This window comes from Periplaneta americana, chromosome 8, assembly GCF_040183065.1.
Source record: "Periplaneta americana isolate PAMFEO1 chromosome 8, P.americana_PAMFEO1_priV1, whole genome shotgun sequence".
NCBI classification, from domain to species: domain Eukaryota; kingdom Metazoa; phylum Arthropoda; class Insecta; order Blattodea; family Blattidae; genus Periplaneta; species Periplaneta americana.
This window is the reverse complement of record NC_091124.1, coordinates 96221454-96249057: the sequence shown is the minus strand read 5'-3', so window position 1 is coordinate 96249057 and position 27604 is coordinate 96221454. Positions and strand designations below refer to the sequence as shown.

Genomic DNA, 27604 nt, shown 5'->3' with positions numbered 1-27604 from the left:
CGTATTGCTAGACAAAATACTTGACTTGTTGATCCCTATCTCGTATAGTTTTGCCTATGAAAATATGTTACAAATTATTGAATTATTTAGAATAACCTTCCAACATAAAGTATGGTAAGTACATAAGTAATTTAGTACGTAGGATCGTGTGATATCTAGTAACAGTTGGCAACATTGACAAGACGGCAATATTTTCTGTTTAGGAACTGTTCTTATGTGACTCTCACTATAACAACTACCTTTGCCCCCCACCAATGTCCTTTCTCTTTTCAAGGACCTTAAAGCCGAGCGCAAATGGAGGCACTGTAGTGAACACAAAACAACTCTTAATATGGAATGAGTCAATTCACTGCTGCTTGAAGCGCACTGTTGTCAAAGAGACACAGCAAGAGCGATAGAGAACGAAGATAGTAGCTGCTCTCTGTGTCTCACACTGCATATTTTGTGTGCGTAAAAAAAAAACATAAAAAAATACTTCGCCACAGCATGCTAATGGTTTTCGTTAACTATTATCTGTGCATTTCGAACTGACGGATCAAGTTCATATACGAACGTACAAAAGTACAAATGGGGTTACCATGAGAAGAAATTCTATAGGAGGACATGAAATCTAAAATAGGAGGACATTGCTGAAAAAAGGAGAACTTTTTAAAAATTGGTATGAACAAAATTAAAGATAAAAACAATGGTTCACCTTAGTTCTCTCACTAGTTGCTGGATCAGTATTACATCTGTATCCTACTTATTGGTGAAGCCCACTTTGTGCACAAGAGCCTGAAGAGACAAACTTCTATCTTGTAACAAATGACTATGGAACTGTTCACAGGACATGTCCTTGAAATTATATTTCACCATGATGATACCTCTGACTGTCTCCGTTAGCATGCGATTTCGTTCTTTTGTCCATTGAGCAGATATTAGGGAAAGTACTCTCTCAGCACTTTCATTGTGACTCGGGATAGAGAAATAGAATTGAAATATTTTTAAGACTTCTGAGAAAGTTTCAGTGCTCGCAGAACTATTGGAATTGAAAAATTTGCATCATTGTTTATCTTGTCCAAATTAACTTGATTAGCATATCTTTGTACAGTGCAGAATAAAATTAATAAAATAGCTTAGAATCATAGTGACATTTCTAATGTGTCAGAATTCAATGTATGTCAATAGATCATCATATTTTATGTTTTTATGTGCTCCACAGCTTCAACTATTGAGAGCAGTTAAATTCTTTCATAGGATTTCACCATTTGTTTAGATATTCTTTGCATAATATCGCACATTATTCAACATTCATATTAGTTCTAGTTGAAATTTTTTTTAATGCCTGCCAGACAGGATAAAATGATTAAAAAAGAGGACATGTCCTCCTTCTTCCGGACGGATGGTAACCCTAAGTACATACAAACCACGCACGAGTCACTGAACTGAAAACTGTGAACTGAAGCATTGGTAATTCCGGCTGTCCCTGCAGACTTTAGTTGAGGAGAATGGTCCAGGATTAGGGCAAACACACGTAGAAAATGCAGTACATTGCTTGACGTTGAGCCGCCAGTTCGAAATGCACAGATAATAGACAGCATTGCAGTGATCTCAGTGGCTGACTGTAGAAGTGCAGAATAGCGGCCGCCTCCAGAACCGCCTCATGTTCATAGTTGTGCCATGGATAAATATATTTATCCATGGTTGTGCGTTCACTATAGCCACCAACGAGTTATTCTAACTCGTTGATAGCCACCGCTACCTGTGTCTGAGCTCATTGGTCTAAACATAACCATTGGCAGCCTTTAGCCACTGCCACCTGTGGTTAAACATCTTCACTAGTGGCCCACTTTACGCAGGCATTTTCTCAAACCTCTCGTCAGTAATAAAATGGAATCCTATATGGCGAGAACGTGACTCGCGAGACATTGTGGCTCGCAGTGATATCTGTGCATTTCGCTTGCTTCTAACCTCCGCCAACCCCCACCCTCTCACAGTTGCTTCACTTCCCCTTCGGGTGTCCGTCTCCCTCCATAGGTGCTATGCACGTTGCAGGTTACACAGTGGCTCGGCGCACAATTACATTTTCGCCACCGCTGCTATATGGAACCATTGCACAGTGGGACGGATTGCAAATCTAGCGAGGGAAAATTATGGACATATTATAGGCCCTATTCTAATCTGAAGTGCATGAAACATACTACCATAAGTGAATGTTACGTGATTTTGGATTTACATTCCTATTGTACTGCAAGACAGTTTTACAACTCTGTGGATTGGATCACTAAGTTTAAGAATTACAAATAATGGAACTAATAGAAAAATACCTAATTATCCTTTGCTATCATCATTTCATCGGTGTCTTCTTCAAATTTCTAATCCTCATTATGATCATTATCTATTTCTTCTACTTCTTTACTTCTTCTTCTTCTTCTTCTTCTTCTGCTTGGTGTCCTTTGTTTAGTATTTCTATTTCAAGAGATTTTTCACTTCTTGAAGTATAGATTCTTGTTCTTGTTGAGAAAGGGAGCAATGCTAGATATTACGAGGTTCGATGTTACAAGGACAGGTTAAGAATATTTTGTATGTGTTTTTTGTGCAAAGATTTTCCGCATGTTCTTCACTGAACCTCTTCGCATCCTTATGTCTAGCTTCTTGTGTCTCTTCAGTTAACATTCCTCTTGATAATATTCCTGATTCTAATATCTGTCTATCATGAATAAGAACTTTATGTACCTACACTGACTGACATGTAGTACGATGGATATAGCCGTTGATAGGTACAGGTTTCTTTTATCACGTGTAAATGTATTAAAGGCTTCAAGATTAATGGGAATATCGTTTGATATTGCGCGCAGAATGACATAAAATTTTCTTATTAATAGGAGTAATTCTTTATTTATACCTGCGACGAAGATAATTCTGGATATTTAAAAAATTGGCGTGCGGTGTAGCCATAACATGTATTACTGCTACCCCTCGGTATAGGACGATCAACTGAGGGGCTCACAATCAGAGAGGACCAAGTCCACCAGTGATCAGTTTGCGGATTAATACAATCTCTGTCCACATCTGTGGAGTAACGGTCAGCGCGTCTTGCCCGGGTGGCCCGGTTCGAATCCCGGTTGGGGCAAGTTATCTGGTTGAGGTTTTTTCCGGGGTTTTCCCTCAACCCAATACGAGTAAATGCTGGGTAACTTTCGGTGCTGGACCCCGGACTCATTTCACCGGCATTATCACCTTCATTTCATTCAGACGCTAAATAACCTAGATGTTGATACAGCGTCGTAAAATAACCCAATAAAATAAATAAATACAATCTCGGATGAAGAAAACTTAGATTTATCCATTGCCATAACAAACAAAGTCCATAACTCATTTGTTACTCCACAGAGGGCAGCATTTCCTATGGAAGGTGAAGGTTGCTAAGCGTGAGCCAGGAACTTTAAGACTCAATATCTCAGAAGATATTAGATTTGGTCCACTCTGGTTGTGAACCCCTCAACTAATAGTCCCATTTCCAATTTAACTTCACCTGTCATTATCTTTTCTTGGCAGCTAAGATTTTCTTTTCTCCTTGGTTTCGGATTTGTCAAACTTGTTAGGGAACTTAAGACTTTTCTGCAACCAGTTACAATCTTTTTATTGTTTTTTCCATTGCTTATTTGACTCACCCTTTTAACAGTAAACAGTTTTATTTATACAAATTAATACGTTCTGTGAGTATTCCTGTATACTAAATTTATTTTGTACATAATCACGTAACTCTTGGGGTAACTTTTCCTCTGGAAAATTATATTATATGACTTCATTCTCGTCACTGTCGACAGGAACCATAGTTCCTGCCCTCAATTAAATTACGAGTACATTGCTCACCTTCATCTCTTCCATGACTGCTGGGTTTCTGAAATTCAAATCCGGCTGTTTTACCCCGAACTGGTGCAGATAGTACTGCTGTCTCTGGTCGTTCCATGTCCACATAGAACCGGAGAAGATGCTGATCTGAAAAAGGAAACAAAATGCTGATATATCTTTACAAGTGCCACTAATACCGTAATTCATGTCTTGGGTAGCATGTATCTTGAGGACTGCAGACCCCACCTAATTCTACCAATATTTCATTTGCCTTTTTAATGATTTTTGTTTGTTTTATGTTACTATAAATTGTAAACTCGTGTGTTTTTGTGTATTCCTTAATAATTGAAAGTTATTAATTGATTTCTTCACTGTTGATTCCAAATTTTGTATGTGTACATATTTGTAATGGTGTGGAAGAGAAGTCCTGATAGACTTACCCCCACCAAAATAAATAAATGAATGAATAAATAAATAAATAAATAAATAAATAAATAAATAAATAAATAAATAAATAAATAAATAAATAAATAAATAAATAAATAAATAAATAAATAAATAAATAAACAAAAAAAAATAAATAAATAAACAAATAAATAAATAATGTGTAAGTAAATAACTAAATAAGCAAGTAAACAAATAAGTACATAAATAAGTAAACACTTACTTATGGCTTTAAGAAATCCGGAGGTTCATTGCCGCCCTTACATAAGCCCGCCATCGGTGCCTATCCTGAGCAAGATTAATCCAGTCTCTATCATCATATCCCACCTCCCTCAAATGCATTTTTATATTATCCTCCCATCTACGTCTCGGCCTCTCCAAAGGTCTTTTCCTCTCCGGCCTCCCAACTAACACTATATATGTATTTCTTGATTCGCCCACACGTGCTACATGGCCGGCCCATCTCAAACTTCAATAATATACGTAGCTAATCAATCAATCAATTAATAAGAAGAAAGTAAATAAATAAGTAAACAAATATGTAAATAAATAATAAGTGAATAAATAAATAAATAAATAAATAAATAAATACATAATTTCATAAAATAATTAATTAATTAATTAAAAAGTAAATTAATGAATCAATTAAGTAACAAATAAACAAAGAAGCAAATAGATAAATGAATAAATAAATAAATAAATGGATAAATACATGTACAATTAATAGGCAAAATGCATGTCCTTAATGTAGACTTATTGAAAAGATGATAATTACTCGTATATATGTGAAAATTATATATCAGTTGAACTAAATTGAATATAAAAATAAAAAGAATCGAAGCAGCGCTTATGTGCTTTTAAAACCAATATTTTGAGTAACATTAAGAGATAACATTAAGAGTGTAGAAATTATAATGCGGTTGGAAGAAGTACGGCATAGTCGGAGAGATAAGATAGTACCGGTATCAAGAAGACAGGAAACAACATGTACTGCAGATGCCAATTGTTAGATTTCCACAAAGTGCCCTACGATACAAACTAATGCAAGACAAGACTTTGAGCAACCAAAAATGACATTGACGCATCTGTAAGAGCAATGTTTAAGCTTCGGAACTGCTCTTTGGCGCAACTTCTTATAACGAAAGAAGAAGTCTTACCACTAATATACACGCCCAGAGACGAAAGTGCTCTTTTAGTACATATTATGCTCGGCTCACATTGCTTAACATTTCAACACCAATAAATTGAATTTAATTGAATTCTTCGCCAAATAGGTACCTCTTTATCTCTACCGATTCAACTTGGATTGATCCTACTGTCCTTATGTATCTGCTCCGATCCCTTTAAAATGAACGACATGCTTTGGGATAACATATAAGATTGATATCAGGGCTAAAAATGTAGGAGACGTACCCAGTTGCTAGGCTCCACTCTTATTCCGGTGTCAGGGTCGATCTTGCCGTCATGCCAAACGTAGTAATCTGTATAGGGCTCGATCTTTTGCACGGATTTCTCGAACCACTCGTGTTCGTCGCTAGAATGGTTTGGCACGAAGTCCAAAACAACCATGATATCTGCGGAAAAAGCATAATTTTGTGATCTAACAAGTGTCAGATTACATCTTAAGTTAATGACAGAGATGATTTTTATTATTAACATCAATGTAACGTGAAGAGAAACGATTGGAAGCATTTTAAATGTGACTATGGAGAAGAATGAAGCGTGTGAAATGGACAGATATAATAAAACATTAAGTTAGAAATAGGGGGCAAAGAAAGAATAATATTGAAACTGATCGGGATGTTAAAAAGAAACTAGTTGGGTCACTGGCTAAGAAGAAACTGCCTAATGAAGAATTGGCTGAAAGGAATGATGAATGAAAGAAAAATTTGAGGCAGAAGAAGATAACAGGTGATAGACAACGTTGGGCAGAAAACTATGAATGAAAAACGTAACAGTTTGCACCTATTGACTGATGCCTGTTGTTATTAATATATTTTCAAATTATCAATTAAATTACATTCTTTTAGTAGAAATTTGCACTTTTTATTCTAATGATATCTGTATAGCGTCTCTGGAATTATAAACGCAAACGTTCTATTTCAACAATGTGTGCGATCTGGAAACGACTCCCACGTTTTAATTAAACGAAGTTTTCATGATTTGAAAGTCACTGTATGGTGTGGCTTCATTTCGTAATTCATCATTGGTCTGCATTTCTTCGAAGAAGAGAACAATGGAATAATAGAGACTTACAGTAAATGGCTTCCTACTGACCTTCATCATACTCATATAGGAATCACGATCTGGAAAACATAATCCTCATGCACGATGGCGCTCCGCCATATATATACACCTGCAAAACAGCTGATATTGGCAGTCGTATCACCAGTAGGCACCTTCTCCAAATCTTAATCCAGCGAACTTTGGTTGAGAGGATGTTAAAGAACGAGTGTTCATGGCATACTCAAGAAACCTACAGCAGTTGAAAGATGGTATCATCCAATAGTTGTGAATATTCTAAGATATTGTCTATAAAATGCTCCATGTATGGTGCCACAGGAAAGATGGCGTCTGTTGAACAAGAGAATGGCATTTTTGGCCCAAAAAATTGTTTCGGCTTTTGGTTCTATAACGTTTTAAAGTTTGAAGATATTTTTGAACGATCTTATATTCAGAGATTTTGTAGAAAACACACGTTGTCAGCACCATTCTTTGGTCTGTTTTTTTTTTTTTTTTTTTTTTTTTTTTTACCTGGGTCGAACAATTGACGGATTCTTTTTATTCAATCAATTTCATCTAAAATACAGTAATTGATTATAGTCTTAAGAAAAGATTTGTGTCATTACTTGTATAAAGTAGCGAAAAAATTACTGTTTATTCCATATCTGCTGAAGAATTTTCATCATGTTTTACATACAACATTATGCAGTGAATGAATGAATGAATGAATGAATGAATGAATGAATGAATGAATGAATGAATAAATAAATAAATGTACAGTATTTCCAACAATATGTCTAACATGTATGTTTTATGATACAGTACTTACAAAATTCCACCTGTGTTTTAATAAAGGAACTGTTTTTAAATAGCTTTAACAGAATATGCAACCTTTTGTGTCTTGTAATGAACTCTAAAATTTCTATAATCAATCACTAGAAGTAATTAACTGGCAGAGTTAAGCTGTTTTATTGAATTTGATAAAATGGTTACTGTTGAGGAACGTGCCCGTTGTGCCGACTTGTTTTTCGAAAGAAACTGCGTATGTGATTTGGATAAAATAATTACCGAATACATTAAAACGAGCGAAAACGAGCCAACTCCAAGATATATTTAGAGAGTGACGACAAAGATTATTGGAAGTCGTTAGCAATCATGATCGTCCTAGAAGGTCGCCCAAGACTGAATATTTGAGTAATGATGATGCAGAGCGAATTCAAGAATCATTTACACGAAATCATAGTAGATCCACATGACGAGTTTAACGTGAATTGCGAATTCAACGTGATACTAAACATAAAGAGCTACGTAACTGGCTAGGTGCTTACAAGTTTCAATTAGACAGGAATTAAATTCTAGTGATAGCTTAAAAGTCGACGTTTTGCAGAAAAAATGCTTGGCATTGATGATAACGCGGTCTTCATGATAAAGCTATATTTTAATGTTGAAGTTAAATTCACAGACAAAATCTGGGGTACAGAGAATCCACACAATGTTAGAGGACAGATATGCAATACTCCAAAACTTCACGTACAGTGAGCTTTAATGCATAATCAAGTTCTTTTTCTTTTTTCAAGAATTAACTAGCTGTATGAGCTCCTACCTAACCTAATTGAACCATTTTGCATTGCTTCAAATTTAGTGTCTGCAGCCAGACATTTTGCAGAAACAGCGGCGCTCCTCTTCATTTGAGTTTACTAATAAGGGCGTATGTGAACGAGAAATTTCCGGAAAGATGAATCGGAAGAGATGTTCCATTCCCCTGACTACGCCATTCCATGTAAATAATGCAATTAGATATCTTCGTGTGAGATGTCAAGACAAGTACCAACCTATCAGTTACCGATACTGATTATCTGAAGACCAATATCTCAAGTGCAGTTGACCCTCACACAATACTTAGAATATGACAAGAGTGTGAATATTGCTTAAACTTTCCAGTGCTACAAAGTGTGTTTAAAAGGCGAATGAATGTAGGTAGCTAAATTCATTTATGAAAGGTTTGTTTTTTAATGTCCAGTAGGAACATTATGGACGTACTGTATATTAATATTTGCTATATATTTAGAGATCCAATCGAAAACTAATTTAGCCTCCGGAGACATGTTGTTGTTTTATTTTTAAAGTTCAATATAACTCTACATTAAAAGAAAGTCACTGACGTGAGGAAAAATGCTGAAAAAATTCTGCAGGTTACAGTTAAGACACAAATAATGCAGATATATTAGCCTATACTTCGGGACTCTGCACATAGCCTACATCTTATATCATAATCAAGTATGAAGTACGGTGTAGTATACTATACTCTCAGGACTGAGGAGGTTAGACAACAATTTTTGAATCTAAAGATGTCTACACTTTCATGCTAGTAACCAGCACTCGAATTCCGATAAATCCGAATGAAATTTCTGATGCTTGGTGGTAGGTTTTCGTGAGATACTCCCATTTCCCTACGGTCTTCCGCCATTGTTCCATCAATAATCATCATCACCATCATCATCATTATCATCATCAATCATGCGATGCTACGCAAGTCGTCACCCATTGTGCACCAAGGGCAAAGCTATACTATAAAGGTCTACAATATTACGGTGCGTCACTCCTAGAAGGGAAGGCTTGGATGAATAACGCAGTCAGTACGCAACATTGGATAAAATAGGATAGGCCTATCAGTTAAGTAGTATTTATGTAATATTTATTGTTAAAAGTTCACAGACGTACATAAACTTAATAATTTAAAATTTATCTATTGTAAATAAACATAATAAATATACAATTTAATAACTAATTTTTCTATCATATATCTATATAATGTGTGTTGGTTTAAACTTGCACTTATGTCTGGTTTATATCAATTAACTAATAAAATTCATGTATGTCTAACCGTAATGTAAGTGGAGCAAAGAATTAATTTAATATTTCTGAGAAAACTTTTGTGTAGATGAACTAGGCTATAAAATGTACTTTCATAAATTGTTTCTCATAAGGAACAATTTCAAAGCCAGTCAAGACAGCAAAGTCATTCGTGTTCGCTCCTCGTGAAGACATTAGCCCTACTTCCTTTACACATTCCAACAATTAGTTATGAAGGTCTTCGATGTAATCACAGAGTAGCTAGTTTATGTAACAAATGTTGTTCCCCTAGGAAGATTTGCTTCCGTATTATGTCTAGTTACTTTACAAATAAGCAATATATGCCTATTTAAAATCTTATTGTAAAGAATATAATAACAATAACTTTTCTTGTTTCTGTCAATATTGAATGTCGACTTCTGCAAATAGCAAAATATGACTAAAAGCAATTAAAATAATGTGATAAATAAATAATTAGATCTACTTCTTTGTCATCATAATCATGATCATCACGATCATCATCATCATCATCATCATCATCATCATCATCATCATCATCATCATCATCATCATCATGTCAAGTATCTAGGCCTAGTGACCGTTCTCATTGTCCATCCAGTATTCTTCTAAAGGGCGATCTGGCTCCGATTTTCTATAGGATGGTATTTAAAAATTATGTGTAACCTCTCATCGGACATTCTTTCAACATGCAGGCTCCATTTATTCCTGTAATAATTGTGGATTTTATCAAGAACTGGTTCAACTTTAAGTTCCGATAATATTTCTGTTTGTTTTGTGGTCCTGACATGTGTATTTTGCTGTCCTCCTTATGAATTTCATTTCTGCTGCAGTGATGCGGGATTCGTTTTTTTTTTTCAGAAGTCTCACATTCGTACAATAGTGTATTTATTGCCAAAGTGTTATATATTTTTAATTTTGTTTGTTTTTGGACTTAGGAAGGTTATTTTCACTAAAGTATAAAATCATTGATAAATGACGTCAGATGTGCGTATCTTATATATGAATTGGATATTTATCTTCCTATTTGAGTACGCAGTAAAAGAGTAATTGTTATGTCTATTGAATAATAACTCAAGAAAGCATATTGCAACAGTAGGCCTAATGACAGTATACAAAGGAAATTAATTGTTACGAACTGCATAATACTTCTGTATATGTAGGCCTATAATGAGGAAATATATTATATCATTACACAGAGCCAATGTTGTAAATCTGAATAAAGAAATAGTCGAACAGCGAAACCCATTAATCATGCATTTACTGCTGTATTAGTGCGAAGAATGCCTGTAATTGTTATTGAGTTGACTGAAAATTATGTGAAATATTTTCCAACATGTAAGTATTGACAATAATATTTGGATTGCTCCAGAATACCATTTGCATTAAATGGAAAAGACTATGTCGCTATTTTAATGTAAGCCCCTAGCAGAAGAGTTTCAAAGTCATGTAAATTGGTAATAAATAATAAATAATATTTTGAATATTACCTATGCCCCGAAAAGTTTTAAATTCAATATTTCACAATTATATAATATTTCCTAAACATTGCTCGATAATTAATTTCAAGATTTACACAGAATGACGTCAATCATAATTTCATTAGGCCTATAAATGCACTACAATAATATTAATTTAGTATTTGGATATGAATCTATATTTTACGGGACATTCTGAATTACACAGACGTGGACAAACTCATAGCTATCATTTAATTAATAAAGCTTCATCTACACGGTTCAACTAACCGTGCGCGTACGCATTCATCTGGAGAAGATATTGAAAGACGCAATTTGAAAACGCAAGTTCAATAAGACTCATGCAGATTGTGCGTCTACAGAGTGGTCCGCGTTGAACGTCATCTTGAGTATGTGTTTGTGTATATATCCAATGTAGCCTACTTGAACACTTCATAGGCACTTGTACGTGTGATAATCTTCAACGAAGCTACTCGTACTTGCCACTATTTTCAGCTTAAAAGGCCCAACGTCACCAAAGAAAACATTTTTCAGTGTACTCAGGCACGCACCTAGAACAATCAGCTGCTCGCTTTATGCTACTATTGAACGAAATATCGCACAAGGTACCCATCAGTGATGGATAGCTTTCAATAAGTGTTGCATACACTATCATTTTAATGGGAAATGTAAGTGCTACTGAATGCGTTTCGTGTATTATTGCATGCATTGCTTGCATGCTTAAAGTTGAAAGAAAAGTTGAACCGTGTAGCTGCACCTTAGGATACAGTATTTCTAACACGATATCCGTAGATACGGAATTCTTGATATCTCATATCGAAGGCATCATGCCAGAAGGGGGTACCAACAAAACTGCAACTTTACATTAGAGTCATTTAAATATAGAATAATTTCTCCTATCCGTGTCTACATAACAAGATACATTCTTTGATTCTTCCTCATCCCCATTTTAATTCTCAAACCTTTGTTTTCAAACATGAATAAGTTCCATTAAAATATTTCGATAACGCTGCATTTGTTGATACGCCCTTCTGGCATGATGCCCTCGATATGGAATGCAAATGAGATAAGTTTCTATGTCTCAAATCTTTACATTAAGGGGCACCTGGCAACCCTAGTTTGAGAGGATAAGTTACAGCACACAGTGGAATACCCAAGAGTCATGTTCTGAACACAGTCATTGTGAAAGTCTTGTTTCTCATACACAACATTTTCGTGCATTTTAATCTGAAAAATGTTTGCCAAACTTTATTTTGTATTAAGGATTTAGTCCATGATTTATGAATGGTACGTACGTTTTCAACTGACAGGTTTTCGCCTCCCTACGCCAAACGAAGTTTATGATTGATTAAAAATAATAACTTCCAGTTTTATTACATCTATTTGCATGTGTGTGAATCTTGAGTCTTTAGAGCGTTCGGAGTTTAGAAAATATCATTGGATATATGAACATCTTCTCAGTGGATATTTTCCCATTTTTTATGTAACTAAAATATTGTACATTATTTGCGTACTTTATAACGTACATATACAGAGTGTTAAAAAAAGTATTCAACATTTTGTGAGGTGGTAGTATGCATCAAAACAAGGAAAAAATGTCTAATAAACATGGGTCCAACAATACATACTTTCTGAGATCTGAACACTTGTTCATAGGAGTGCTCAGTGTGACGTCCATTTATGGTAATGCATTTCTCTGCCCTACAGTACAGCAGACTACCAGATAATCATACCGTAGTTGATACCCCTGGCATGGAATAATGATACGTCGCAAGGAATACTGAAAACAAAAGTTTGGTTGCAGATATGAGCAGGGTTAGCAGAGTTGGTGTTGTGAATTTTCGTAATCACCATTCGTAATTAGCTGATGAAAATCCTCATGCAGTGGAAGAAATAAGGCATCAGCACCGATTCTCAATCAACCTATGGGCAGGTGTTCTTGGCGATAGATTAAGGGTCATATGTGCTACTACAGAGATTTACTGGGGCTCTTATCAGGACTTTCTTATTAACGTATTGCCTACCTTGCTGGAGTATGTGCCATGTCAGCAAAGACTACAGATGTGGTTCATGCATGATGGCAGACCAGCACATTTTTTCCGCAATGAGCGTGAACACCTGACGCTGACACTTCAGAACCGCTGCATTGATTTGGGAGGCCCCACACCTTGGCCTGCTCGTTCCCCAAACCTAAATATCCTATACTTCTGGTTATCAAGAACAACCAGGTCAATTTCAAAGAGTGCGTGATCCCTTACGTCGAAGGACAAAGGAACTGCCATAAATGGATGTCACATTGAGCACCTCTTACGAACAAGTGTTCAGATCTCAGAAAGTATGTGTTGTAGGACCCATGTTTATTCAACATATTTTCTTGTTTTGATGCATACTAGCGCCTCCTAAAGTATTGGATACTTTTTAACACCCTGTATAAAAGTAACATAAGTAAACCTATTCGATTTATCCAGTTATTAGAAATACAACAAACTAATATATGTCTATGTATAAGCAGTTAGACCTATAAAGCATTGAAGCAATGTTTAGTTACAGTATTTATCTTCATTTCTGCTATTTTGTGTACGTTAGAACATTCTTAAATAACGTATTTCAATTACCTATATTAGGGAAAGAGGGGATGTGCATTGTGCGCTAAGATGACGCCTATAATATACCCAATGGTATTTCCTAAACTTCGAACAATCTGTAAATGGCCATCAGAGATAGGTGGGCTAATCAATTCCGTCGCAGAGCACTCGAAGTTTAGATACGACTGCGTAGGTGTAACATTATGTAAGCGTTTGGACCTGATGCCGCTTACACTGATATGATTACGGAGGATTTCAGATTAGATCTTACATGCTTGATTTCTGTCTTACCATCTGTTGTGAAAAATGCAGCCAGTGTGGAATCAGAAATGCCTTTGTGGATTTTATTTTTGACGTTCCTTTAGAAAAACTACTACATGTAGTCTATAGAGAGTTCCTATGCACATGTAGATCGTTCCGAAGTAATCAAGTTCCGTCGGCTTACATGAAATAGTGTGGAATACCCGTCACAAGGAAGCTAGCCGCGTCTGTGGCTACAGTAATAGAGTGCTGACCTTCCGTCCAGGAGGACCGGGTTCGATTCCCGACCAGACAAAGCAGACATTGCAGAGGATTTTTCTCGGGGTACTGTAGTTTTCTTGTATCATTTCACCAACACTCTCAACTCTCCCCTCATTTCATCTATCATCAATAATAAAAATAGGCTGGAGTGAAGTTTCGGAGGTAGTACGGGTTTAGATGCTGATATAAAAAGGGTTTGGGGTTCCAGGCCCCTGGGGTTCATCAGACTACTCGCATGCGGCCGGGCCCTGGCTCTATCAGGGGCTGAGACGTGATGGCCCACTGTCAGCGTCAGCTGATCAGGAAGAGGTTGGGGCTCCGGGCCCCTGGGGCTCATCAGGTTACTCGCACGCGGACAGGACCTGGCTCTATTAAGGGCTGAGACACGATGGCCCACCTGTCAGCGTCGGCTGATCAGGAAGGGCTTGGGGATCCGGGTCCCTGGGGCTTATCACACTACTCCTCTGCGAAGCGGGACCTGGCTCTATCAGGGGCTAAGGTAGGATGGCCCACCTCAGCGTCGGATTCACGAATGCCACCCAGGCCACCTGTCGGACTTGGAAAATCATCGCACAAAGTGCCAAACCGCGTCTAAGTATACGGACCCGTCCCTAGTCCAGCCCACGTCAAAGCCAAGCCAATACCAAGGAAGACAAGCATGAGTAGAGGGTGGAACGAGAGCGGTCTATATAGGAACTCTTTGTAGAAAATACCTTAAAGAAATTAATTACACTCGGAAACCGTTCAAACAACTTTTTAATACAGAGTCACGCTATTATATTGGTATTATTACTCAGTATTTAACTGTTCTGTAGAATTTTACAGGATTATTACTTGCAGTTTACGAGATTTTCAACTCAAAAGAAATGATTCTTTGAAGTTTTTGTAAAATGGAGAAAATGAGTTTTATGCAGTGAATAAATTAGAGACAGTTTAACACGTAGAAATACGAAAGGTATACTAGGAAATTATACTCTTGCATATAAAGTCGTTAAGAATTTACCATGATTTTAAATGTGAAAGAACAACATGCTAACACTTAACAAGTGCAGGTCAACTACAGACTATGTATAGTCAAGAAAATGTTGATTGTGTAAATGATAGGTGATCACTAAATGCATTGCTGAAATCCTCACTTCAACGGAATAATTGGAACTATTTTAAATATTATTTATTTTGTATCTCCATAAAGTATCTATCAGATGAGCGCTAAGAATGTTGATTTCGGAACAAAAGCTTGCAAAAATCTTTGCTTTGGAGCCAATTGGACATAATTCAAGCAGAATTCAGAAGTTTTCTTGGTCGATTTTTGACAGGAAATGAAACATGGATGCACCAACTTGATCTAGAAGACATAATTCAAAGAATGGACTGGTGAAGTTAAGGTTCTCCTCCTTGCAAGTAATGGGCACGACCCTCAGTAGGAAAGTTATGGCCGCAATATTCCGGACTGCTAAACATATTGTACAGGTAATTATAGGCTTTGAACAGAGTCCCGATAATTACTGAGCAAAACTGCGCAACATTACTTATGTACTCGCCTACGTGATTGCATCAAATAAAAAAGAAGTGGACAATTTCGACAGTGCTCTACAATTTAGTTCTTTTATAACACTCATTGTTGAATGTGATTACACCAATTCGCAACATATCCCTGAAAAAACCTATATCACAGATGTCGTGATCATTTGACACAAAATCGGAACTGCCTGTCATATACCTCGGGGCTATCTGTCACGGACCTCGGGGCTATCTGTCACGGACCTCGGGGCTATCTGTCGCGGACCTCGGGGCTATCTGTCACGGATCTCGGGGCTATCTGTCACGGACCTCGGGGCTATCTGTCACGGACCTAGGGGCTATCTGTCACGGACCTCGGGGCTATCTGTCACGGACCTCGGGGCTATCTGTCACGGATCTCGGCACTATCTGTCACGGACCTAGGGGCTATCTGTCACGGACCTCGGGGCTATCTGTCACGGACCTCGGGGCTATCTGTCACGGACCTCGGGGGCTATCTGTCACGGACCTCGGGGCTATCTGTCACGGATCTCGGGGCTATCTGTCACGGATCTCGGGGCTATCTGTCACGGACCTCGGGGCTATCTGTCACGGACCTCGGGGCTATCTGTCACGGATCTCGGGGCTATCTGTCACGGACCTCGGGGCTATCTGTCACGGACCTCGGGGCTATCTGTCACGGACCTCGGGGGCTATCTGTCACGGACCTCGGAGGCTATCTGTCACGGACCTCGGGGCTATCTGTCACGGACCTAGGGGCTATCTGTCACGGACCTCGGGACTATCTATCACGGACTTCGGGGGCTATCTGTCACGGACCTCGGGACTATCTGTCACGGACCTCGGGGCTATCTGTCACGGACCTCGGGACTATCTATCACGGGCTTCGGGGGCTATCTGTCACGGACCTCGGGGCTATCTGTCACGGACCTCGGAGGCTATCTGTCACGGACCTCGGAGCCATCTACCACAGACCTTGGGGCTATCTATCACGGACCTCGGGTCTATCTACCACAGATCTTGAAGCTCTCTCAGACCTCGGGGCTATCTGTCACCGACCTCGGGGCTATCTGTCACGGACCTCGGGGCTATCTGTCACGGACCTCGGAGGCTATCTGTCACGTACCTCGGGGCTATCTACCACAGACTTTGGGGCTATCTATCACGGACCCTGGGTCTATTTATCACAGATATTGAGGCTATCTGTCACGGACCTTGGGGATATTACGGACCTCGGGTCTATCTACCACAGATCTTGAGGCTCTCACAGACCTCGGGGCTATCTGTCACGGACCTCGGGGCTATCTGTCACGGACCTCGGAGGCTATCTTTCACGGACCTCGGGGCTATCTGTCACGGACCTCGGGGCTATCTGTAACGGACCTCGGAGGCTATCTTTCACGGACCTCGGGGCTATTTTCACGGACCTCGGGGCTATCTGTCACGGACCTCGGAGGCTATCTTTCACGGACCTCGGGGCTATCTGTCACGGACCTCGGGGCTATCTACTACAGACCTTGGGACTATCTATCACGGACCTCGGGTATATTTATCACAGATCTCGAGGCTATCTGTCACAGGTCGCGGGGCTATCTGTCACGACCTTGGGGATATCTATTACGGATCTCGGGTCTATCTATCACAGCTCTCGAGGCTCTCACAGACCGCGGGGCTATCTGTCATGGACCTCGGGGATAACTATCACAGACTTCGAGCGTGGGGCTGTTACAGACCACAGCCTGTCACTTAGCTCGCCCCTTATCAAACTCACTCTAATATTTTTACTCGGCGTACCGCTAAAGAAGTGTTTTTCTTTCATTTTGAAGTGATATTGTGGCATTTCTCGTGTGGTGTGGTGTAGTGATATTCAATGTTCAATAGTGTAATTAACTGTTTGAAATGCAATATTATGTCCGTGCTGTGATGTACTGATACTCAACATTCAATACCGGTACTTTAAAATTTTCAGATGCAATGTTATGTTCTCAACAATGAAATTTAAGTTCCGGCACTTACCCAATTCTTTGGCTCTCGCTTTTAATTTTGCGAAATCATCCAGTGTGCCAAAGCTAGGATCCACATCATAGAAGTCCGATATGTCGTATCCGTTGTCCACCATGGGAGACTTGTAGATGGGCGAAAGCCACACAGCTCCCACTCCCAAGTCTTTCAAGTGATCTAATTTCTCTGTGATTCCTGAAAATTTAATATTTCTGGAATAATTATTGGTACCTAAATACATTAAGTTATATAATAGGACAACAGCTAATGTTACAATAAGCTATAATAATTACTATAATATTGAGCATTAGAAGAATAAAGACCTAATGGATGGAAGTGACAAATTCAAAGACTGGAAAGTACCACCTGTAGAATACATTAAAACATAAAAATCTAAGAGTAGTACAAAGAATTGCAATGAAAATCAGACCTAGTCACATAGGGGATCTAATTTATCTTAATCTAACTGAGCCAAGTGTCTAAGTGAACACTACATATGCCAGACGCAAGACGAAAACTGCAACCATTTTTAATTGACTGTTCAGTGAAAATCACACAGTTACGAAAGATGAACAATGCTGGTGGAAACCCTATTATATTGCATAAAAGTAATTGGAGAGTGTAATCTCAAAACTCGCTCAGTCCATTTGGCCATTTTTATGATTTATACACATAAATGTTTATGTTGAGACTTCTGTCATATTTTAAGCTTGTTCTCTTAAAAAACAACAACGCCAATCCTTATCTAAAAGTTTGTGTTATTGTGCATATCCTTGAAGACTCGCTCAGTCCGAGACCGGTGGATAAAAATACTAGATCAGTCCTTTCATAAAAATCGACTTAACGCGTTTTGGGATGACACTCTTCAATTATAGGTACCAGGCAAAACTAACTAGAAGTAGGCCTACACACTTACACAATGTGTAGGCCTATTCGAGGCGTATGTGTGACAGAAAATACGCAAAAATTTAAACATTTTTTTCGAAATTACCGCTGTCATTAATAATACTATTAAATCTAAAACCTGAAGGAAGCAACGAATAATTATTATATAATACCTTTCCTTTCCCAGTTCTTATACATATGACATGACAAACTGGATTGTAAACGCAAAAGATACGGTATATAAAAAACAAACTCAAAGAGACGAAAAATATGAAATAATAGCAGGATACTCTTGGACTTATAATAAAAATAAAGTTCGGTATGAATACAGCAGTCTCAGTTTCAGATAAATAAAACATACAAAACAGAGTCGATGCAGTGAGAAGTCTGAGTGAAAAAGGATTAAAATTTTATTATTGAAATATTACTAACTTAGAGGCAAAAGAAAATAAAGAAGTTCAATGAAAATTTTTTGTGGCTTCTGATGTTAAGCTGAAATGGTTCGACACGCGGTCAAACATCATGATAGATACATAATGATGTTGATGATGACGATGATAACGACGATCTTGACAATGACGAAGGTGGTTGTGTTTATTATAAATGTAAGAAATTATGACAAGTAGAAAGAGGGTATCTCTATCGAAGTGCCATCTACGTATAATATAGTAAATTGCTTCCACCGAAAGTTGATTCCGAGTTTCTGACTTCGAGAGACGATATTAGCTTTTAAGTAACTGTACGCCTTATCTGGACATAATACAAAATTAATTAATTCGAGAGACTTATATGCAAAATTCTCGATTATCCGCCAACATTGGATTACTTGGCTTCTACTGTGTAGCCTAAATATCTATCTGCAGCAAATGCATTTCTCGACACGGGAAAAGAAAATCGAGTGTTTTGCGCTAAATCGGTAACGAATATGAACTCAAAATGTCACGGGTTGAAATGTGGACCAACAATAATTCATTAAATATTAGCTCATTTTTTGCTGTTTATTTTATAACTTTTGAGTTTAATTGCTTTTAATTTTCTTTAGCAGTAGTAGTTCGGCAGTCACCCTATACATTACAGTTGAACATATAGCCTATACGAAGAAAGATAGTTTAAATGAAAATACAAGTTTTGGCATTGAATCGGTTGGATGCTAAGGAACAGTAAAGTGAGGCCATCGCTACTTGTTTCACATCACTTCTGAGGTGGAGGAACACTGTTCTCAGAAATATAGTATGATTGGCCTATGATATATGATATCAACATATTGGGTCATGCTGATCCTTCACATATCTGTTTCCGGGCCAACAGTTTCTTACTTACACTATTTACAGCTTGAAACACAGACGTATCGTAACCTTAATACCTGCTCTTAACTATGTCTTTCATGCCCCTTCATTTTTACTTATTCCTTCTTCTAATTTATCACTCTAATTATCTTTCTTCTCTTCTCTTATTCTCTGTTACACTTTATAACTTTTCATACTAATTTTCTTATTCAACTTCACTTCCACCTATCTCATACTAACTAAATAATTCTTTCTTATAAATAACATAAATATATTTAAACTTATTTAATATACAAGGCCTAACCCTTGTTGACTATTTCCAGAAAAATATAACTTACTTGTTAGTATTAAATTTCTGTCTAAACACTTCTAAGACAAACCCTAGAACATTAGTTTCACTTTCTTTATAACTTGGTCACACACCCATACCAACGCCTGTACTCGTAGGAGAGGGGACAAAATTATATCAAATACTCTCTAACAATAATACTGGAAAGCTTCCTTGTTTAGCATTGCAAGCGGCGGGGAAAAGTGACTGTGCTGCTATCTAGCGGCTGGGATTGTTGATACACTCCGTGCGGCGTGCTGGGTTACATGAGGAAAAGTGGAGAGGTGTGGTGTGCGTTTGATGTCGATAAGAAAATGTAAAGCAATAGCATTATTTAGAGTCACAATGTTCACAACATTTTTAATTAATACGAAGTTACAAAGTTATTGGAATAGAAATGAAATGACACAATTCTCGAATTTTCAAATATAATTATGATTTAGTTGTGCATGTCTTTAGAAGTTTTCATACTTCGCCTATTTCGTTTCTTAGCCAATGGTTAACCATTTTATTTTTGATGTAACAATTTATTAGTCCACTGAAACATTTGTCAGTGAAGATACTGGCACAGTTGCTGCTTTAGGGATAAAGCATGTATCTTGTATGTTATTTATTACATCAAGCAGATGTGATTTTAAAATCTCTGCAGGCATGGTACCTTTTGATAGAAAATAACCTACGGTTTGCTTTAAATATTTGCACATTCCTCGGATAATGAAAACCATTGCACGTGGTACCGGTACTTCTAAAATTTTTACGTCAGTTCAAGTTTGTTGATTAGGTCTATTCATACCCAATTCAATGAATCCCTCGAAGTGTGCTTTAGCTTTATAAGTTATATTTTCCTTCAAAAGCATTTCATCTACAACAATAATAGTTAGAACCTTTCATTCAATGCTAGAATATCCGATTTTATTTTTAATAGTGAATTGAAAAATGATGGGATTTATACCGGGGTCTGTACCAAATTCATGAAGTCAATTTTGGAGAGATCTAACTGTTGATAAACATAATTTTCCTCTTAAAAATCTTTAGCCTTCAGGTGAGCAATAATGGAATGTTGCGGCAAACTTTTTGTCGTAACTGGAATTCCGCCTCCACATTTCCTTCTTTTCAAGCGCACTTGGGGCTAATGAATTCATCATCTTACACAATTTTAATTAAATCAGCGTTTGAATTTGCTGTGTTCGGAGCTGTCATTTATACTTGAGAAATTTTTCATCTTTTAGGAATTCTTGCATCGTAAAAAATGAACTTTATTTAATGAAATATTAATAAGTATAGGGCTAGGCAAATTATTTTGTCCGAATAACTACCTGAATCACTTATTATGAAAAAACATGAGTCCAATTTCTTCACAAAATCAACATTTTTACGTTACGCATCCCAACGCACACTGTTTGGTTAAAAAAGTCAAGACTTTCAATTTTTGATTACTGAGAAACTATAAAGAAATTGTATTTTGTATGAAGAAAGTAAAGTAGATTTATGCAGTTTGATAACAGATTCAGTTAGCATAGAGAATATTATGTAATTACGAATGTACGGTACTATCTAATTACATGGTAGAGAAGTATCGTCCATCGTTTTTATCTGATATCAGAGAACTCACAACCTCCTCCATGCAAAATCTAATACGTTTCTCTGGGACCTTCGCGGTTTTTTCATTGTGTTTTGATTTTGACCCATATTTTCGGAAAAAGGAGTTGTTAAAGTGTTACCTTCAGTCTGTTATTAAAAACAAAATATTAAAAATTAACAGTCCTATGACTAATTTGAAACTTCAGTATAATTTTCAAATTTATTACACTTTATTTTTACTTACCCCTGATGTTCCAAAGTATTAGTTATTGAAGTCCGATAATCTAAAATGATCTTAATATATTCTGTGATTTTTGTACAAATATTCTGTCCCTCTAATTTAAACGTTTCGTCTAGAACTGTTGACAATGTTTTTAATTAGTGTTAGCATTTTGCTTATGATCTTGCTTGTGTTTTGTTTTGTAAAGAATTTTAGATAAGGCCGCAAATAGCGATAGTAGCTGACGCGCCCTATTAAACCTCACTAACTAACGTCTAGGACTTCAGGCCTTATCCTTTGCGTTTATTTATCTATATGGGCATGGCATACCTAAAGGACAAAAGCAAATAACTGTAGTAGTAGAAGCAGTAATAATAATAATAATAATAATAATAATAATAATAGTAATAATAATAATAATAATAATAATAATAATAATAATAATAATAATAATCTTGTAATAGAAAAGTAACAATCTGCTGGTGTTTACATGACTACTCCCTATCTCTATCTTTTGGAAATCTGATGAAAGATCTAGCAGCTTTTGCTTAGCGTAGTTGCTAAAAGAAACAATTCCACATTTAACTGACATTGTGTGCAATTATAATGAGAATAATCCTTACGACATCACGTGTTTGTTGAGGAACAAAACTCGTATCACATTTCATCGCGATAATCGTCACGTCATCTTCGCTGCCTACAATCCCTGCCGCTAGATAGCACTGATGAGTCATTCGCCACTTTTACCGTGAACTTTCCAGTATTATCATTGGAGAGTATTTGATTATATGGACCAGAGAGCTGCAGAACAGCGCTTAAAATCGGTTTATATTCGCAGAAGAACCGGCGAGGTTGAGCATCCAACCGGATATCCGACTTTCAAGCGATTGCACCTAATGTCTTGCTGGCTAGATAGAACACCAGGCGCACTTCAGCATACAGAAACTCTGATGACATTTTCTAACTACACAAATGGAGTAACAATTGAAGGAAATTTACTATTCCTAATTATAAAGTGTTAGCTTGAAATAGGCCTTTAATTGATTGGGCATTTTGGTACACTTTTCTTCATAATTAATATATAAATCAACTAATGGACACCGGTAACAAAGAAGGAGATAAGCGTAATGCATAGATGAAATCTGACATGTAAACAAATACAAGAATAAAATAAATTACAATTACTTACAAAATAGAAGAGCAAATAAGTACACACTATTGTAACGTTCATACTTTAAACTCAAAATTCATAGGCTACTTCTAAAAGAGTACTTAATATAGCCCATGTCTTTTTTTTTTAGTAGGTTATTTTACGACGCTTTATCAACATCTTAAGTTGGTGAAGGTGATAATGCCGGTGAAATGAGTCCGGGGTCCAGCACCGATAGTTACCCAGCATTTGCTCATACTGGGTTGAGGGAAAACCCCGGAAAAACCCCAATCAGGTAACTTGTCCCGACCGGGAATCGAACCCGGGCCACTTGGTTTCGCGGCCAGACAAAAATAAAAGCACTCTCAAGCTCTAATGATTATAGCTTCATAATGCGTGCTGTTGCAATACCTGGATTGCTGAATGAATGAATGAATGAATGAATGAATGAATGAATGAATGAATGAATGAATGAATAAATGAATGAATGAATGAATGAATGAATCAATGAATCAATCAATCAATCAATCAATCAATGGAGAGAGAGGAGAGGAGGAAATATCAATTGAAAGGTACGCGATGACAATCGCGTCCTTGCAACGATTTTTGGCACTCCTGGATGGCTCAATATTATGTCTTTCATGATCCAGAGCCGTGCACCCGAAAAAGACTCGGACATTCGTTAAACCGAACATTGGACCACTCCGCGAGACGGAAGAGCTTCGCATACTGTGTATAGCGCCAGGCCTTCAGTAGCAATACATTATATATTATTTCTATTTTTCGTAACCGGTTGTGCACGTCTCTAATATGGACCACAAACAGATACCGATAGATATGTGGGCCTCCGCTAGCCTGATAGCCTGGGATTAGTAGAGTTTGGGGGCCACTACAGAGGATAAAACATTAACAAAAGACATCCGTCCATGTCCGAGGCAGAATTCGAACCCACGAACCTTCGGACAACACCGCCTAAGGGGAGCTCGTCTTAGACCACGTAGCCACCCTATCCGACCAGTCTAGGAGATGCAACTTAAAAAATGTCTAGTTTATTCGGAATAAAGTATGAGATGCCGGAAAAAATCTCTGGAATGGCCAGTTCTAAAGAGAAGTGTGCGATATCGAACGTATAACTATAACTGTTTGTTTAGCCTTGTGGGATTTTCTTGATAATGGTGATCATCTGCCTCATATTGAATGGATAATTGAGAATATGAAAATCTGTTGCACTGTACTTTTATTATTGGTAAAATGTGTTATTTGATGTGATGGGACAATCCCGTCTTTAAACATTCCGGTCCGGTGCTCCGACAGTTCTTGTTGGGGCGCCTATTAGTCCCATTTTTTTTTCGAAATACAAAAATAATTGTTGAATAATGTTCCAAAATGGAATGATGCTGAAATTTGTATACAGATATCAAAACAATTGTTACCGGCGATTCCAGTATTGCCATGATCAGTTGTATGCAGATTTTGGGTCCCGATATTGAACACTAGGTGTATGTCTTTTGCAGGAAAGTCATTGAACTCATTGCTACGCTCTCCCTGTAAGCCAGGGAATGTCGCTGGGTAGGGATCGAAAATTCGTTATCTGGTTATGAGTAATGTAATTTCGTTGGACATCATTTTATTTTTACTTCATTTTTATTGTACCAGAGTTTTTGAATATACTTCACTCCCACCCCTTCTACTAAGGAAGTTCCAACTCCACACAGAACCAAGACCGCAGATAGTAAGCAGTACTGAGTTACTGAGTATAGTACATTCCAGAAATATGTTCGCGTTCAATATTGAATCATATTTTCGCACAGGTACTGTCCGTTTGCCTACGTCGCATCCCGATTTCCCCCCACCTGCTTCTGCTCGCCCCTCTGTAATAGCTGGGCTGTCTTAGCTCTTTTCTGAAAACATTAATTTCTCTTAGGAATTGGAAGTTTACGTAATATTATACAGCTGTTTAATTTAACTTAAATAAAAGGGCCTCGTTAAGTAATTAACTGTCACGTGATTTCCTCCCTTTCTACAATCCTGCGGCATAACCACTTGGACGGACAGTAGATAGCATGTCTGAGTAATTTTATATTTTCGGGTCGGGCAGAAGTGAAGATTGAATTTACAGTACGTAGAGTAGGTACAAAATTATTTCAACATGAGTTACTAGTACGAAGGACGAAATTGGCAATTTTGGAATGAGATGCAATAGTCTATAGTGCGATAATATGCACAAAAGAACTGAAGCCTGTATCGAAATGAACGGCCACCATTTTCAAAATTGTGTTTAAATATTCATATTATGTTTATTTTTCAATTTAACTTCTTTCTTTATTGTACGCTAATGTGCTGTAGACAGTATAATATACACTGCATAATGAATACGTTCGCAAGGATAATTCACTTCGTGAGTAAAAACACTTATTCTTAATACAGTACTGTACTTTGATTAAAGAAAAACCTAATGAATATTATCAAACTCAAAATCGCGATATTTCCTAGTTTACGTAAATGGATGAACTACTTTTCTTCCTTCCTATACCTAGTAGAGTGATTTGTGTTTTACGCCAGTATCATCGAACTCCAGTCTTGGAGGGGGGAGCAAGCGGTGTTTCCGGTTCTCTAAAGGTATAGACAGGTTAATTTTAAAAATGTTAGTAAAAATAAAATGATGTCCCTGTACTTACTTACTTATGGCTTTTAAAGAGCCCGGAGGTTCATTGCCGTCCTCACATAAGCCCGCCATCGGTCCCTATCCTGAGCAAGATTAATCCAGCCTATACAATCACATCCATTCTTCCTCAAATCCATTTTAATATTATCCTCCCATCTACGTCTCGGCCTCCCCAAAGGTATTTTCCCTCTTTATATATATATATATATATATATATATATATATATATATATATATATATATATAATAAATCTTAAAAAGTTAATGGATACATTGTGCTCACATTATTTTAAAATTAAAGAATTAAATTTGTATTTTCGATACTAAAGTTTGTACGACTAGGAGAAGGAGTTTTCTGCGCATGTCCGTCCCCTTTTAATAAAAGAAGGCAATTTCATTTTCCGTTGTTTCCATGCTATCCGTCATAATTGAAATGTTTCTGAGAATAAAAGGCAATCCTTTGACGGCGGAAGTTTAGAAATAACAGTAGAGTAGTGTGCCTGAGAACAGAATGGCAACCCTTCGACGTTGGAGTGAGTCAAGGTTGTCATACGTTGCCTGAATTTACAGTACAGTTCATTGTCTAGGAATCACTAATCCTATCTTTGTCCTTTGACTAAAAGAGTAAGGAACTGAGAATGTTGTTCTCAACACATTCTTACAATTTTATAAAAGAAAGTTCGACTTCAAATTAGAATTTGTCAGGATAAAATTCTTGTAACTTCATTGTTTAAGGTTCTCTATAACTGAAGCGAGGGTTCACTATAAACGGAAATATTAATGTACTTTTTAACGTATGCGGGTCGAAACCAACGATTTAGGTTCACTATAGCCGAAGGTTCACTATAATCGAAGTTCACTATATCCAAAGTTGACTGTATATATTTTTAATTTGTATATTTCATCAGTTAGTCACATATTCTAATTACTTTTGTAACTACCTAATTACGTTTCAGTAGCAATAAACGGCATGCGGCTTCTTCCTAGAAGCGACTCTTATTGCGTACCCACCATTGAGGTCTCCATTGCCGTCTCCGTTGCTGTCTTTGAATGACCGCGGATACACCTGATACACTACAGTAGTCTTCCACCAGTCGAGTGGGTCTTGCTCGGCTAGTACAGCTCCCATCAGAGCCACAGCTACAGCCACGCGAAACATCTTGACTGATACGCATCGTCTGCGCTCCTCTTTTATTTATATCAGCTCGAGCTATGCAAGAGTTGGCAATGCCAATGTGTCTCCCTGCAGAACAATTGTTTCGCTTTGTGTACAAAAAAAAAAAAAAAAAAAAAAAACAGATCTATTTGTGATGATGATATGATAATGGTGATGGTGATGATGATGATTCTAAGTTTTTCTCTTGAAAAAAAAATTAGAACCGTAAAATTAGATCAAATCGAATGTTTGGATGTCAGTTTCCTTTCTTCTCCCGTTAGATTTTATTAAACTCATAAGCGTTCAAGCGTGAATATTCAATTTGTTGTACGTACATCCTCGAAATAATTAGGGGGTAAGGGACTTCATATTTCTGTCAACAAATTTACTAAATAACATTTAAAAAATCGTTGCCATGTAAATGGAACGTATGCCTACTTCCTCATTTTATACTTTACACAGTAGGACTAACTAATGCAATTTTTATTATATACTCATATAATATAACGTCAAAAGAATACGGCGCGTCACAAGGCAAAAGAAATTAAGCGCCAAAACATGGATTTTCAGGTTATGTTTTTTTCATATATTAGGTGATATGAATACAACAAAGTAGATGCCTTGAAGCACGTACTTCGAAGGTTCATAGTAGGTACTAAAGAAATGAGCAGATACTTCAATTTTCATAATAATAAACTGCAGGGAAGGAAGTGGAGTACCTTCTCTGCCTGTAGTAGTACCTGTTTCGAGTACACGTGCACGAGAAGGTCGGGAAACAGGTTTGAACATGTTTTACATAGTGCTTGCGTGGACTCAATTCTTATTTGTATTATAAAATGATAAATGTTTTGGAG

At 37.2% G+C, this 27604-nt stretch overlaps 1 protein-coding gene across 2 annotated transcripts in view; it reads right to left on the bottom strand.

Moving 5' to 3' along the window:
- Positions 1–26768, bottom strand: part of LOC138704911 (maltase A2-like) — a 73591-nt gene extending 46823 nt beyond the window's left edge. For both annotated transcript variants that reach the window (XM_069833312.1, XM_069833313.1), the window contains exons 1-4: positions 26606–26768; positions 17495–17674; positions 5692–5852; positions 3856–3981 (exon numbers count right to left, since the gene is read on the bottom strand). In XM_069833312.1, coding sequence (XP_069689413.1) covers positions 3856–3981; positions 5692–5852; positions 17495–17674; positions 26606–26753 — 615 coding nt within the window. In that variant the 5' untranslated portion in view covers positions 26754–26768. The remainder of the gene's footprint in view (positions 1–3855; positions 3982–5691; positions 5853–17494; positions 17675–26605) is intronic.
- Between the last annotated feature and the right edge of the window lie 836 nt (positions 26769–27604).